The sequence below is a fragment of the Stegodyphus dumicola genome, chromosome 9 (genome assembly GCF_044657685.1).
Source record: "Stegodyphus dumicola isolate Sdum_Otavi_A_Nest chromosome 9, ASM4465768v1".
NCBI lineage: Eukaryota > Metazoa > Arthropoda > Arachnida > Araneae > Eresidae > Stegodyphus > Stegodyphus dumicola.
This window is the reverse complement of record NC_140776.1, coordinates 82,992,706-83,006,833: the sequence shown is the minus strand read 5'-3', so window position 1 is coordinate 83,006,833 and position 14,128 is coordinate 82,992,706. Positions and strand designations below refer to the sequence as shown.

The window sequence follows — 14,128 nt, the reverse complement described above, 5'->3', positions numbered from 1 at the left end:
CGAACTGGCTCAAAATTATGTTAGGCTTCAGAAAGAATTATAGGCAATTTTTCATCAGCCACAGAAGAACCTTATATTTGATAATATTTTTTGTTCTTTAGTTGACATATTTCAGATTTTAAAGGTGGTACATGCAGCTATTTATCTTAATATTATGATGAAATGATAATTTAATCTAATTTGAGTTTCATCATAAAATATTATTGTCCAGTATTAAAGATTATTGTTTCTAATTTTTTTCTTAATTATAAATAATGGAAATAATATATAATAGGCCATTTGTGGTCTCTAGAGCACACATAGTTATATTTGCAGATATTAATGATAATGGGTAAGAGAATATTGTATAATTACTTGCTTTCATCCCTTATAAAAAATTTTAGCGAAAAAAATTGTAAATGATTAAAATTTAAAATATTTTCAATTTTGAATATTCTTTTTTGTATATTTGACGTAAGATCAAATATTTCGTCGCTCGAAGGAAGTTCAAAGAAGCTCTTAAACCTTACGACGTCAAAGATGTTATAGAACAATATTCCCAAGGTCACGTCGACTTGCTTGGCAGAGTCAAAAGTTTACAATCCAGGTAATATTTTTCATTTATATATATATAGTAAGAATATTGTTTTACAAATCGTTTCTCAAAATTAATTTTAATTTTATGTTTTTGCTCATTTTTCAATGAAAATGTATCAGCGATTACAGTCAGTACTGCAGTCACGCTTTTTCTGTACCATACTGTATGTAATCCACGTAAACCAAGGCTTTGAGTTAAAACAATCTCGACAAATGTGTTATATATTAGTTAAATGCTTGTTTGTGGAACTCCAGAAAATATATAAAATTTCACATTCCTCTCCATATGTTTGAAATATTTAGATAGAAAATTACCTATGACGCAAAAATATTTAAGTCATTAAAAATTCACATTAATTTGCAAATTAATATCATAAAAGGGAATCTCATGTAAATTACATTCAAATTCGATTTTTCAGGAATACGAAAACATTGGTGCAATGTAAAATTTAGCTAAATAGGATCATTGAAAAAAACTGACTTGATTTTAATTCGCTATATTATTCTCTATCGTATACCTTTTTAATTTTTGTGTATCTTCTTTCTTTTACACCAAAATAAAGTAAAGTGTCCAAGCTTTGATTGCAGGAACAGGAAAGTTATTGTCTATCCATGTTAAGATAACCCTGCGGTGCTTCTGCACATGGACGGTAAAAAAGCAATTTATTTGTAGAAAAAAGTAATCAGTTTCTCCGAGATGCTTTGGTTTATTTCATATTTTGATAAAATCTGTCTGCAGTCTCTTCATTTTTTAAATACTGCATTGTACACAGGCACACAGAAAAAACAAAAGGAACGGTCAGAATAACTGTGGTGAATAATAAAGAATGCCAGTATTGGTACAAGACAAGAAATCTTAGACGCATTCCTTTCTTCCCTAAATATGATGCAATTGTTCTCTGAATTATTGACTAAGGGAGCTGGTCTTAAAGAGAAGTCAAATCTCACGAAAACCAGGATGTTGTCTAAAATTTAGCTTTGTGTACGGCTGAATATAAGAAATGTGGATTTATTTGTAACAATTAAAAAATAACCAAATCATTAATAAAAACATGTGTTATCATCAATTAGATCATATGAAAAGGATATTAACTGTCAAAAGATCTGATGTGATTTGTTGGCGAAATAATTCTAAATTACATATTGGATGAGTGATTCAATTAAACTTGCTACAGCAAAAGTCCGACAGTCCGGCATCCAGTGGTTCGGCATATCTAATAATCCAGCACGCATTTCTCCAGCATTCCTGCCAAAATTAGCATTTTCTTTGGGAATATTCGGAAAATCACGGCAGTTGTTTCTTATATTTTTGCTGCTTTCAGTTAGCCACTCAGTTGTTCAAAACTTCTTTTTCATGTATCATTTGCTTTCGGTACTTATTCTGTAAGATTTTTTAGAACGTGATAAGATATTAATAACGGAATAAAATGGAAACATATGACTTTATCAATCCACCTGAAGCTCGATACTGCCAATCAAGCTTCTGGATCAAAAGGCTGTTCAAAACGTTAAATGCAAATTTAAGAATTAGTTTAATTAAAATTTGTTAATTTCTGACTAAAGTCCAGTTTCGCACAAAAGATGCAATTTTCACGGCTGCTGTTGCAGCGCAGCTTCTGTATTGAAATCCAGCTGAGTTACTTTTTCCCAAAGGGCTGACCACTTTATCTCAAGTGGCATATCTGGTTTTGTAGCTTGCTTTGCCTGATTGCTAATTTCTTCAAATTTTGGCTGTTTATTTTTCCTTCACTTTGCACTAACTTTTGTTAATAATATTTTGCGATATAAAACAATATATGTGTGCCTCACTGTCTTTTACAGTCACTGCTATCGAACAAGATGACCTGTCAAAAGCCGATTGGGCTGCGACCAGATAAGTGACGATTGATAAAAGGTACAGGGTACAAGACTAAGCTTTTTATGAGGAAGGAATTCCTTTATCATCAATTTACGTTTTTATTAGGTTTTTAATAATATATCTCATTGATGTAAATTAAAATGCATACAGCTTTGGTGTAATAACTAAGAGATGTTTCAAATGCCATGCCTTAGGCACCTAGCTAAATAGCTCCATTTTTTTATATCTTGCTTATCTCCCTCCTTTATCTGTTGAAATAACCTTAAAGCCTTATTATTAATTTTTAACCTGATAATAATGTGTACAAAAAGTTTTAGAAATAGCAGCATTTAAACATCACTGGAGCTGATGTTTAAATTGAGATTAATTCTTTCGTCCTTTGCATAAATTTTAAAGGTGCATAATTGCTGTTATTTAAAAAGAAATGCGATTTAATATTTATGAATATGCTCATCTTTCATATAATATACAGAGGAACTTGGATAAATCGAATTTTTCATTATTCGAATTTTGGGGAAGGTGAGTGTCTGCCTGTCCCTTTCCTCGTTAAAGGACACTGGGGTTTATCTAATGAGCTAACGGAGACATCTGGCATTGCCAACGCAGTTCCAAACTAGTTCTTCTTCATAGCGCAGCGAGCAAAAAAAATCTGAGCATTATGTGTAGCAAGCTAATCAGCATATAGAACAGATCCCGCTGGCACAGATAAACTCCAGTGTAAATGGTCTTAATCTTCCGCCTATTGAAGTTCTTCTGTATGCAACAATTATGACCCAAAAAAAGGTCAATAAAATGTGGCGTTTCTGCACTTTACAGGCTAGACCAAATTCTGGGAAAACCTGGTTCTAAAGCAAAGGATGTATACGAGTCCAAAGTAAGCTTAGCTTGTCGGATTGTTAAAGTGGAGCGGGCAGTAAGTACCAGAAAATTTTAATTAGTTTTCTTTCTCTGTCTCATTCTCTATTATTATTTTTGACTAACAATCAAATTGCTTTATACTTATGAGTGTGCTCCTAATTGTTTATTTTTTATAAAACACATTACGAACAAAAACGTTTCTTCATTCTTGGTACCTGTTTATTGCAGGTTAATAGCTTATTTTGTCAAATGTAATTATTACAGTCACACTAGTTCCAATTCCTGGTCTGTCAGTAGCTTGCTGAAACATATATTTGGACTGTTTGACTGCAGAGATGATTTTGTGATTGTCCCCTTCTTTAGCATAAATTCGAGCCATGTTTTCCTTAGATAGTTCTTCATGAAATCATCCTTTCTTAGACGGTTAGCCCTAACATGCTTAGCCATAATCGATTAAATCAGTCAACATCAAATTATTACCGACTTAATTCCCGACCACATCAGCAAAGTAAATATTGCACATTGCAACTGAAATCTTGTGAGTTTGGTTTCGCTGAGTTCATATAAAAATTTTTATATTGATTTATTTATTAAATTATATACGCTATATTCTCTAAAGCAATAAAACTCTCTGTGTCAGAATTTCCTTGGATCTGTAACAGTAGCAAATTTGATTTCTTTGAAAAATGCTTCCATTATGTTCATACCTGGCTAACTGTTTGACGCAGCAGGTCTAACTGCTTTTTGTTTGTTTGGCTTTCAATGTATTCTCTCTAAAATTATTCCCATTTTGTTATTAATTTTTAAAAAAATTATGCGAATATTTTTTTCTTTTGAGGATTTAGAGGTAATTGTAAGATTATTAATACTCTTCATTTCAATATGAAAATGTGAAATAATGCAAAAAAACAGTGTATGAAATAAATGCATAGAATTAAATATTAATTTATCAATATTTAATTTTAAATATTATTATTTAATAATAAAATATATTTTAAATACTGTTAGTTAATATTATTTTTTATTTTAAATATTAATTTATTAATATATTATGTATGGAATTAAATTTACAAAATTACTGTGATATTCTGAAAACAAACAGAAATGTATGCGACAAAATAACAGACTCAAGTCATATTATTAGAACCATTTTCCTAATAATTATAATACTATAATTAACTCCTTCAGAGCTTAGACAACAATAAGATGCCGTAGAAGCGATGCAATGAGATTTTAGAAGCTTCATACAGAAATCTAAAGCTAGGCATGTGTATAAGGTTGAAGCGCTATGCTCTAAGCATGTGGTTCCAAAAATTTCCTTTGATGTAAAGGTCCGAAGAATATTAAGGCCAATGAGATACGTAGTTGGGGCCTTTCGACCAGTCCGACAATATATGTCGTATATACATATGCGCAGAGGTCAGATTATCGTATTTAGAAAATTCTGTCGCTGTCAAGAATGATAGATAACATGTAGAGGTGCACAGCATCATAACGTACGAAAAGGTACACAGGTATGGTCTGCAGGTGTCAGGACACTCGATAATGCCAAACAAATATCCCCTCTTCCGAGTGGAACTCTACCACCACCACCCAACATCTGACATCCGTGTATCTGGATCGTGTAGTTCCAATGTTTTGCATTAGGTACGCCTTTATCTTCAACTGTGTGTCATCAGTTTGTGACACACCATTCGCAAATTTGGGATTCATCTAAGAAGGCAATTTTTTGTCTCTTTTCATTAATCCAATTTCCGTACTGTTATACATATTAAAGGTTCTTTCATCAATTAATTCTTGTGAATACCTACCTATTCTACGGATGTTGGCCACTGAGATCCATATGCAACAAAGATGGCATAACTGTTGCCTTGGTTTCACTTCTGGGAGTTTATTAATTCATTTGTATGGAGAGGTGATTCACAGTTGCGCAGAAATATACTCTTATTAAAGCTTCCTTGATACCAGATGTTAGATGTGACTTTTGCCTCTACTTAGTGGCTTCTGAGATTTTACAGTTTGATCTGATGTCCGCCTAAATTGAGTCATCTGTCCAACCATGGTACACTGTCACTTTTCATTAAAAATATACATAAAATAGTGCGAATTTCAACATGCTCTCGATAAATAATAATTATGCCCAGTTATAACTCGAATAAAGGACCTTCTTTTCCCATAATGGCTCCGTCTGATCAGTTGTGCAAGCAGTCCTCTTCCCACGTAGTTTCTCTCTTCAAACAATTGTGTGGAATATCAAAAGTAGCAGGTAGTTCTAATAAATTGACTTGTTCACGTAATAATAAATACGTCATAAACACTAAACATTTACAGACCGTTCTAGGATTATACCACTGTATAATTTCTGCAGAATAATGATGAAAAGTTTAAAATTTTATGACATTATCTGAATAGAGAGATAAGAAGTGAAAAGAAATATGGTTAACGTCAATCGATCTTCTCAGTGCAACGTTGTCCAGAATTTTCAGCCTGTGAGATATTTCAATATCTGAGACGTATAATAATAAGATGAATGCATATCACAGCCTTACCTTTTAAAATTCTATTAATGTTTTTGCGTTGTTGTTCTAAAAATTTAATCTGATCTGTATCATTAAATTGTTACTATGGACATTTAACGAAAAGTCTGCATAAAGGAAGAAGATTTGCCAGTTATAAAAACAAATTTAAACGTAAAACAAACATAAGTATACCAAAAATGTTGCAACCAGACACATAATGTCATTCCATTTAATCTCTTTCCCGAAACTTTTATCAGAATTCGTTTTTAATTTCAGGTGGAAGAAATCGAGAACAAATTAGATCAACTGTTTGAGATGTATTTGGAAGATCGGGGAAATTTTCCGCATAATTACTTAGGAACTCCACAATCCGTAACGTCCCCAGTCTGCTGCACTCCGCCTCTCCCCCCACCCCCACCACCCATTGTTCCTATATTGTCGGCTGTACCTAAGCCACATCGTTCAATTCTCCACATGGATCACTCCTCACCAGAAGGGAATTCTCCAGTGTCAAAAACGTTTCCCAGAAGCATACACAGGTAAGGTTTAATACATAATCATAAACATTGCATTCATTTAGAAACAATACTACAAAAACCATAAGAGATTTTGACGCTTTTCGGATACGTAGATACTATATGTACTTTTATTAAGTTTATATTGATAAAATCCTTTCAAAAATGACAACAATTAAACTTACTGAATTATTGACATTTTTATAAAGTTTTGAAAAATGTAAGTTGATACTATAATATTTTTTAAAGTAATCAGTTTTATGAACCTTTTGTTGACTAGAAACTGGAAAATTTATGCAAGCTTGAGTGATTAATGTAATTTGCTTATTTATTTGAAATCAGAGCAGAAACAGTGACAATATAAGAAAGAAGCAGAAAACTCGTGTTTTAACAAACCCATAGATTTTTTATGTGTGAAAGTGATTTCTCGTGTAAATCGCCTTTCAATAAAATCATGTGAAGGCTACGAGATTGCTAAAGATCTTCAAAAGTGGTATGCGTACTGTGAAAAAATTCAAAGAAACTAGAATAATTTTTAGAAGATCCGGGTGAGATCGCTGAGGAGTAACACCGTGAGCTGTCACCATAAACAGATGGCAACTCGCCATCTCTTCCTTGAGTTTACTGCTGTACTTGAACAACTGTATGTAGGTAGGTATGGTTTGTAAAGAAAGAACTTTAACACCTAATGAGCAATGATGTGTGTTTCATTCAACTCAGGAAAACTCCATTTTTTTATGCAGTGCGCATCATTCCTGACATAACAGTGGTTTATGTTTCTTCTGTTGTATCTAAATGCACAGTTCAAAATATCATAAAAGGCTTTAAATATGAGGGTCCGCGACAGCTACAATCGAGCAGGAATTTCACCGTCGAATGATATCATGTTGATTAACTTGATCTTAGATATTCTTGAAGGAGGGAGCTTCTTTATCTAGAGCTAAAGGGATGAGGTCTTTTAGGTTGAAACTTCCGCGGAGCCACTCAGCGCTCGCAAATTTAAAAGAGTTGTAATTCTTGAATCTATTGCATATGATCTCTTTTCCGCTAGTGGTAGAGGATTCGCCTCCCATGTCGCGATCTCACGTTCTATACCCGAAGCTACCTAAGTCTCTCGCACAACGCTTCTGGTTTGACCCAAAGATGTCACGAGCAAAAACCTTCTCTAGAAACACCGAAAGCACGGCACAACTGCCGTGCTTTCGGTGCTGTGCTTTCGGTGTTTCTGCGTATGCGGCGTCCGCAAAGCCACTCGACGCTCGCAAATTTAAAAGAGTCTAAATTCTTGAATCTAGCGTACAGAAGCTCTTTTGCGCTAGTGATAGAGAATTCGCCTCCCATGTCGCGAAATCAAGTTCTGTATACTAAGCCAGCGAGGTCTCTCGCACCAGGCTTCTGATTCAACCCATTGATGTCGCCACGAACAAAGCTTCGACCGAAAGCTAGCAACACCAGCGAGCCGTAATTCGACTTCGCTCCGCGACTTTTATAAGATTTTTCTGAAGAGAGAGGTGATTAGATTCCTTTTCATTTTCATTCGAAGGAAACACTGCAACTCGTAGAGCTCAGATGGCCTCTGATTCCTCTGAAGAGGATATTCGCCGGATTGTGTATCCGAACCAGGTTTCTAAATTTAATGATATAAATGGATTACACCAGTGATGTTCCAAAATTTTTCTGGAATTAAAATTCGATGTTTGGAAAAGCGGTGGTTTATTCTCATAAACACTTCTCAGCAACCTCTTTGACAGCATAAAGACTCATTGTTCGAGTTGTGTGGCTGTTTTGTTTTGAGCTCCTTTCTTATTAGTCCTTTTTTCTAGGATATGAGGTACGTCATGCTTTGAATGCAGTTTCTCAAATTTTCATAGTACAGGAATTTAAACTTCTTTTCTCTTCGGGGGGGGGGGGGGTAGGTTGCTGTCTTCATATCTCTTGACACTAAATATCTGTTCATGAGATTTCATTAAAATTCCGCAAGCTCTTTAAAACAGCTGCTAATGCCTGTTACGGTTTGTTGTTAATAGGCTGTTTAGGTTTTCTATCTCAATTTTGAGCGCTTAAGTGTAGTATTCGAAAGAATATGGTAAAAAACACTATTTTATTCTTGTCAGAATTACTTGTTTAGATATCACTGGATGTGCAATGCATATAGGTTCCTTAGGGTGAATCTGATAAAATAATTTAAGAGTAAAGTGAATTTATTTCATTCCCTTTATTAAGTCTTTACATTTTCAAAGACTTGAAATAAAGTAAATGCTAAACATACAAAAAAAACTGTTTCGTTATTTTTACTATCAATAAAAAGTTTTTTTTTTTTTTTTTTTTTTTTTTTTTTTTTTTTTTTTTAAGTCCGAAAAAGATCCTAAATTCTAGATCAGAATTTTAGTTTCTATTTCACTTTGAATAAAATGCATTTAAATTTATTGTAGAAAAACAGTTAGTGTAATGAGTATATGGACCTAAATTCTGCACATTTGAAACAAATTTAAATATTAATACCCTTGACTTTGTACAAATTTGCCTCAGGTAACCTTTCAAGTGTTCCCAGTAACTTCATATTGGTAACTGATCTATAAATCTCTTAAAATGAGAACTTAAAACCTAATTTTCTTGTCGATGAATTACTGCAATTGAACTAGATCTTTTATTACACTTGCTACATAGAAATAGAAAGATGAGTTACTTTAAATTTAAAAATGATGGTTAATAAATTAGTTCAGAAATGAGTAGAACTTCTTGAAGCTCGAACGCATTCGACGGTAATGGCCTAACTATAATTCATTTATATGTTTCACCACCAACATGTTACGAAACGTGCACAATAGGAGCGATACTGTACCCGCCAGGAAGAAGGGTACATATATACAATTAATCTCTACCGTCAAACCCACAACCTTGGCTTTGGGTTTGCATACAACCTCCGCTAATTATAATATTATCCATGGCGATTCTAATAATATCATTGGATGCAAACACTTAAACGTTTAGGTTCTCTAAATCTATCTTGTAAAACAATTAGGTAGTTCAGTGATAGTCAAACTTATGTATAAGTCAAACTTACGGAAGATTTACAGACAATTATTTGATGGTCCATTATATTTTTAGGGTTCATTCTGATGTAAGTCAGAGAGTCAAAAAGAAAGTCACCTTGAGGCATTCGCTTGACGGAGAATCCGGATGTGCCAGGTCGTATCCCTTAGAAGAAAGCAACCAAGAGAGTGCCTTCGGATCTTCTCGAGAGGTTTCTGAGCCCACTGCTTCTATCTTCTTCAGGGAGGACAGCCAACCAAACTCCCCTGCCACAAATATAGCTGCAACTTCTTCATCCAGTTCTAAACCCATTTCAGGGGAACAATATCCAGCGAAAGATACCTTTACATTGGATGTGCCAGAAGATGAAGTTTCTACTGGGTGTCATGGAGATCATTTTTCGGACTCCACCTTAGACAAAACAGACGGTGGAGGCCAACCTGAAACTGAATCTAATGTTACCAATACCTGTGATTGCACTGTTTTTCCTGCACTTACAAAGCAGGACACACAAGAAGAATGCTTGGAAATAGAAGAAAATAATGCACTATAGTCCTTACACTTAGTTACTAAGGGGTTTGGATAGATTTGTATGCATACGATAGTTCATTACAGATAATTTTCCAGTGCAAAAATTTTCTTAGACCATTAAGGAAATCTTGCAAATTTGTTCCATTGTCTTCATATTAGGAAACATGCCTTCAAGGCTAATATGCCGTTATCCCTTTGTTTAAAGTTTCATGGTTGTACACAAGTTGTACAGTTATGCTTAGTTAAGTAGTTTTCAAAGTTAAATTTGCCTCAAAGGGAAATCAAATGGAATCTTTAATTTATTGCCACAAAATGTGATATCATAGCATAGGAAAATGATCTGTATAGCAGACATATTATGTGTGCTATAGTTATTGTTACAGTAAACAGATGCGATATATATTAATATATCTGTGGTGATAATCACATGTGATTTTACACCAAATTGATGGCAAAATTTTTGGGTAAAGTAAAATTGCATATTAGTCAAGAAGATATGGTTTCTATATTCCCTATCAAAGTTATTTGGTTCACTCTTTTATTCGAATCAGTGATTCTCATTTGGGATCTAAAAACATTTTCATAAGTATCATTTCTGCATCTAGAATTTCCCTTTTGAGTGATTTGCTAAAATTTTGAGATATCCTATTTCACTTATTCATATTAATTGAAAATGCCAATTAAAGTGTTATTTAACGAAGTACTGATTGCAAAATATTTAGTGTTCTTTTCTATTGTCAAAATAGCTTCAACAGAATTTTAATGTACTTTCTGATGATGATGCTAAAAGGATGAAAGAATTCGTTTCATTTTGAATAGACGCATCATCCATTCCCTTTTTATATCCTTTCACCTAATCCTCATTACTTATATAAATGTCACTAGCACCTACAAGAAATGTAGGTAAACTATTAATTTATTTTCACAGAGGCCTCGTGATCGAAAAAGCGCCTCCTATTAGAATTAGAAGGTAGAACGAATAGCAGTTAGAAAATGACTAAAAAAAAAGTACAAATTATTTCTTTCTTATACATATTTTCTGAATGAAATCCACTTAGCGTTTTTCACAAGTTGCTATAATCTCAAACATAAATTTCATTCATAAAGTTTTGAATATCGACTCTAGATTGTAACATTCTCTGTCACATTTCTACATCTATAGATATAATTAAGACACAATAACACGCCGAATAAATACTAATTCAGAAGTCAAACAACAAAAATCAGCGTTATAACGCTGAAATTATAACGCTGATTTTTGTTGTTTGACTTCTGAATTAGTATCTATAGATATGTTATTAACTTGCACGAACACCTGGAAAGTTTCTATTTTATACAGTCACCATCAGTAGATGGGCTGGGGTAAATTTACTCATATTCAAATGAATATATATTTCATTCATTTTTTTGGTATTTTTAAAAACAGAACTGAAAATTAGAATCGCTTTAATCAAATAGCATTTTTCGAAACCTTTTTTCCTTTCATTGAAGTTAGTAATGTTTCTTATTACTTCTTAACAGCATTGATCACATTCCGTGCATTTCTCTTGAATATTTTATTCATGGATATTTTTAATATAGAAGCAAAACTGCAAAATACGAAAAATTACCTTAATATGACAGTCTATAACATGTTGACCAAGAATTTTAAAAAAATGTCGCATTATAGTTTAATAGGCACTTTACGAATGCCATCCTAAAAAGAATTTAGTATTACAGTAGTTACCAATTAGTACTTTACCTGCTGTTATATACATTCATGTTTATGATTTCTGAAAATAAGATTATTTTGCAGATAACTGAATAAATAAGTAAAGTTTTTGTCGATCAAATTTTTGCAGTCGTGGAAAAATCTTTCAGCTAAATGAGTAAGTTAACTGGTAAGAAAAATAAAGTAAGTCATTATTTCAAAACTGTGCGTCATTATTCCCTTGACGTAAGAGAAATTTTAAAACAGCTAAGATATTGGTAATAATATAAATGTCAGAAAATACAGCATGCTATTAAAGTGCCACGATTATTCTTAAAATTTCTTTTAGTTTCTGCTTTTCTGCAGCTGCGTTTATACTAATATTCTAAAAATAGTATTCGTTAAGAATTTATTCATTATAATTGCTTTATTTAGTCGATTTTGTAAGCGGAGTAAAATTCGTGAACGAAGCATTTACGTATTCAATCACTTAGGTCAAATTCGTGCAGCATCACAGGAAAAAGCTGCTGCTTATAAAGAAATATCATTTCATTAGTATTTTTCGGAGAGAACTTACAACAGATTTCCTCATGATAACGAAAATTTCTTTCTGCCTTATTATATTATTTATTCTTTCCATGCTTTCTGTATAAGCTCTTAGTTATAATTTATTCTCTCGATTTATTTTTCTTTCCTCTTTTTTGCTTTTCCTTTTTTAGGCTGTAGTTCCAAAACGATGTAGCATCATTATCTTCTATAATTTTAAGATTTATTCTGTATTTAAGTGAGACTTTTTAAAACACAAACTCAACAAAAGAGATAGATAATATTTTTAAATTTGCGTTGGAGGCAGGAACTGAAGTCCTCGTTATGATTCCTTTTAAAATCGTTTTCCTATACATTTCCTTTTTTTTTTATTTTTTTTTTTTTATTTTTTTTTATTTTTTTTTTATTTTATTTTAGATTTAAATATTTTTCTGTAGTAAATGTCATCAAGTGTCATCTGCATGGATTATAGTTAATCTTTGTAGACTTTTCTTATCTAAATGTTGAAATTTTATTTTATTATTAACATCTAACATAACATTTTACTGAGATAATTTCAATATTTTTAATAATATTTTTAATATTTTTGCCCTAAATTTTATCTTGCGTGCAAAATTCAATTATTTCAAAACATGTACAAAGATTGTTTCGTTAAGTCAGGAATCTTCTAAAATTAGGCACATCTGTATTTATGTAAAAAAGAAATGCAAATTGCAGTTTGAAAATGCTGTATGAAATCTAAAAAAGGAAGAAAAACTGTGAAATGCGTTAAATTAAAAATTAAGTATACCAGTGAAAATTCTATAAGAATCTTTTCAGTGAATTATAACCTGCATTTCCAATGAGTTGTAACACTAAAATGAAATTACACGAATCCACATTCATAGTATTTTCAATTATTGTTAGTTTCTAATTTTGTATGATCGATGGTATTTTATTTGTTATTTCATTCTTATTATTTATTTAATTTTTTTATCTTAACACCTTATACATACAATCAACATGGCTGCTATAAATGATTCTTCTGAATTCAAAGTATTGTATTTTTAAAGGTATTTACACATACAATAATGTTTAATATATGAAAAGAATTAGAAACCCATCAAATTTTCCTCACACACTGCAAATATATTCCATATGCCTTGCTGATCACCCGACTCATATACAATGTAATAGAGTTCGGTCCATATCCTTTTACAGTTTTTCCTTTTCAGTCGTCTTTGCAGTCTGGTGGTGTGTTTCTTGAGTCTACTGTGTCTGTTGTTCTGTTCTATTATTATTGTTGGTAATGAAGTTATGAGCTAAAACACAAGCTTCCGAAGAAAGAAATCGCATGACATTATATCAGGAGACTTGGGACGAATCTTGGGTACCATTTATATGTATGGCCCATTGGTAACATCACTTATACAGAATATATATAGTGTGAGATAAAACTTAATGAGTTTCCGAAATTTTTCTGCGCAGTTATTAATCTATGCCTAATACTTGTAAAAATGCAACGTTTGAAATTTCATTAATAACCTGTAATAGCCCTGTATATTTCCTGTGCGAAGGACTGAGAATGGCACCTGATAGCAACTCTCGAATCTGTACAATTTCATTATAATATTATCCTAGATTCTAATAAATTTTGCTTAATTTCAGATTGGAAGCTTCTATTCTCTCTCTCTCTCTCTGTATATATGTATATATATATATATATATATATATATAACGGGTGTCCATAATTAAACTGACTGACAGTGCTCACATTGTTCTGTAGCGCGATCTATTTTCAAGAATGACGCCACATTTTGTAGGAAGATTAAACAAGACGGGGGACGAAGGATTCCGCGAAAAAAAAATTAGTTCCAAAATTCACCGCTAGGGGAATATTTGGCGTTGTGTAATAGAAAACAGAGTGTTAACAAATGCAAATCAATACGGAAATTACCTTTTATTTTGCATTCAAATGAGGTTCAATGGGGGTGCCGTTGTTGTGGACCACATATTGCATTCT

General features: G+C 32.5%; 1 protein-coding gene across 3 annotated transcripts in view; it reads left to right on the top strand.

Moving 5' to 3' along the window:
* The window catches only part of LOC118200294 (potassium voltage-gated channel subfamily KQT member 1-like), a 640,573-nt gene extending 626,701 nt beyond the window's left edge, over window positions 1-13,872 (top strand). For all 3 annotated transcript variants that reach the window (XM_085823702.1, XM_085823701.1, XM_085823700.1), the window contains 4 exons: window positions 459-586; window positions 3,251-3,347; window positions 6,088-6,350; window positions 9,435-13,872. In XM_085823702.1, coding sequence (XP_085679828.1) covers window positions 459-586; window positions 3,251-3,347; window positions 6,088-6,350; window positions 9,435-9,912 — 966 coding nt within the window. In that variant the 3' untranslated portion in view covers window positions 9,913-13,872. The remainder of the gene's footprint in view (window positions 1-458; window positions 587-3,250; window positions 3,348-6,087; window positions 6,351-9,434) is intronic.
* The last annotated feature ends 256 nt before the right edge of the window (window positions 13,873-14,128 follow it).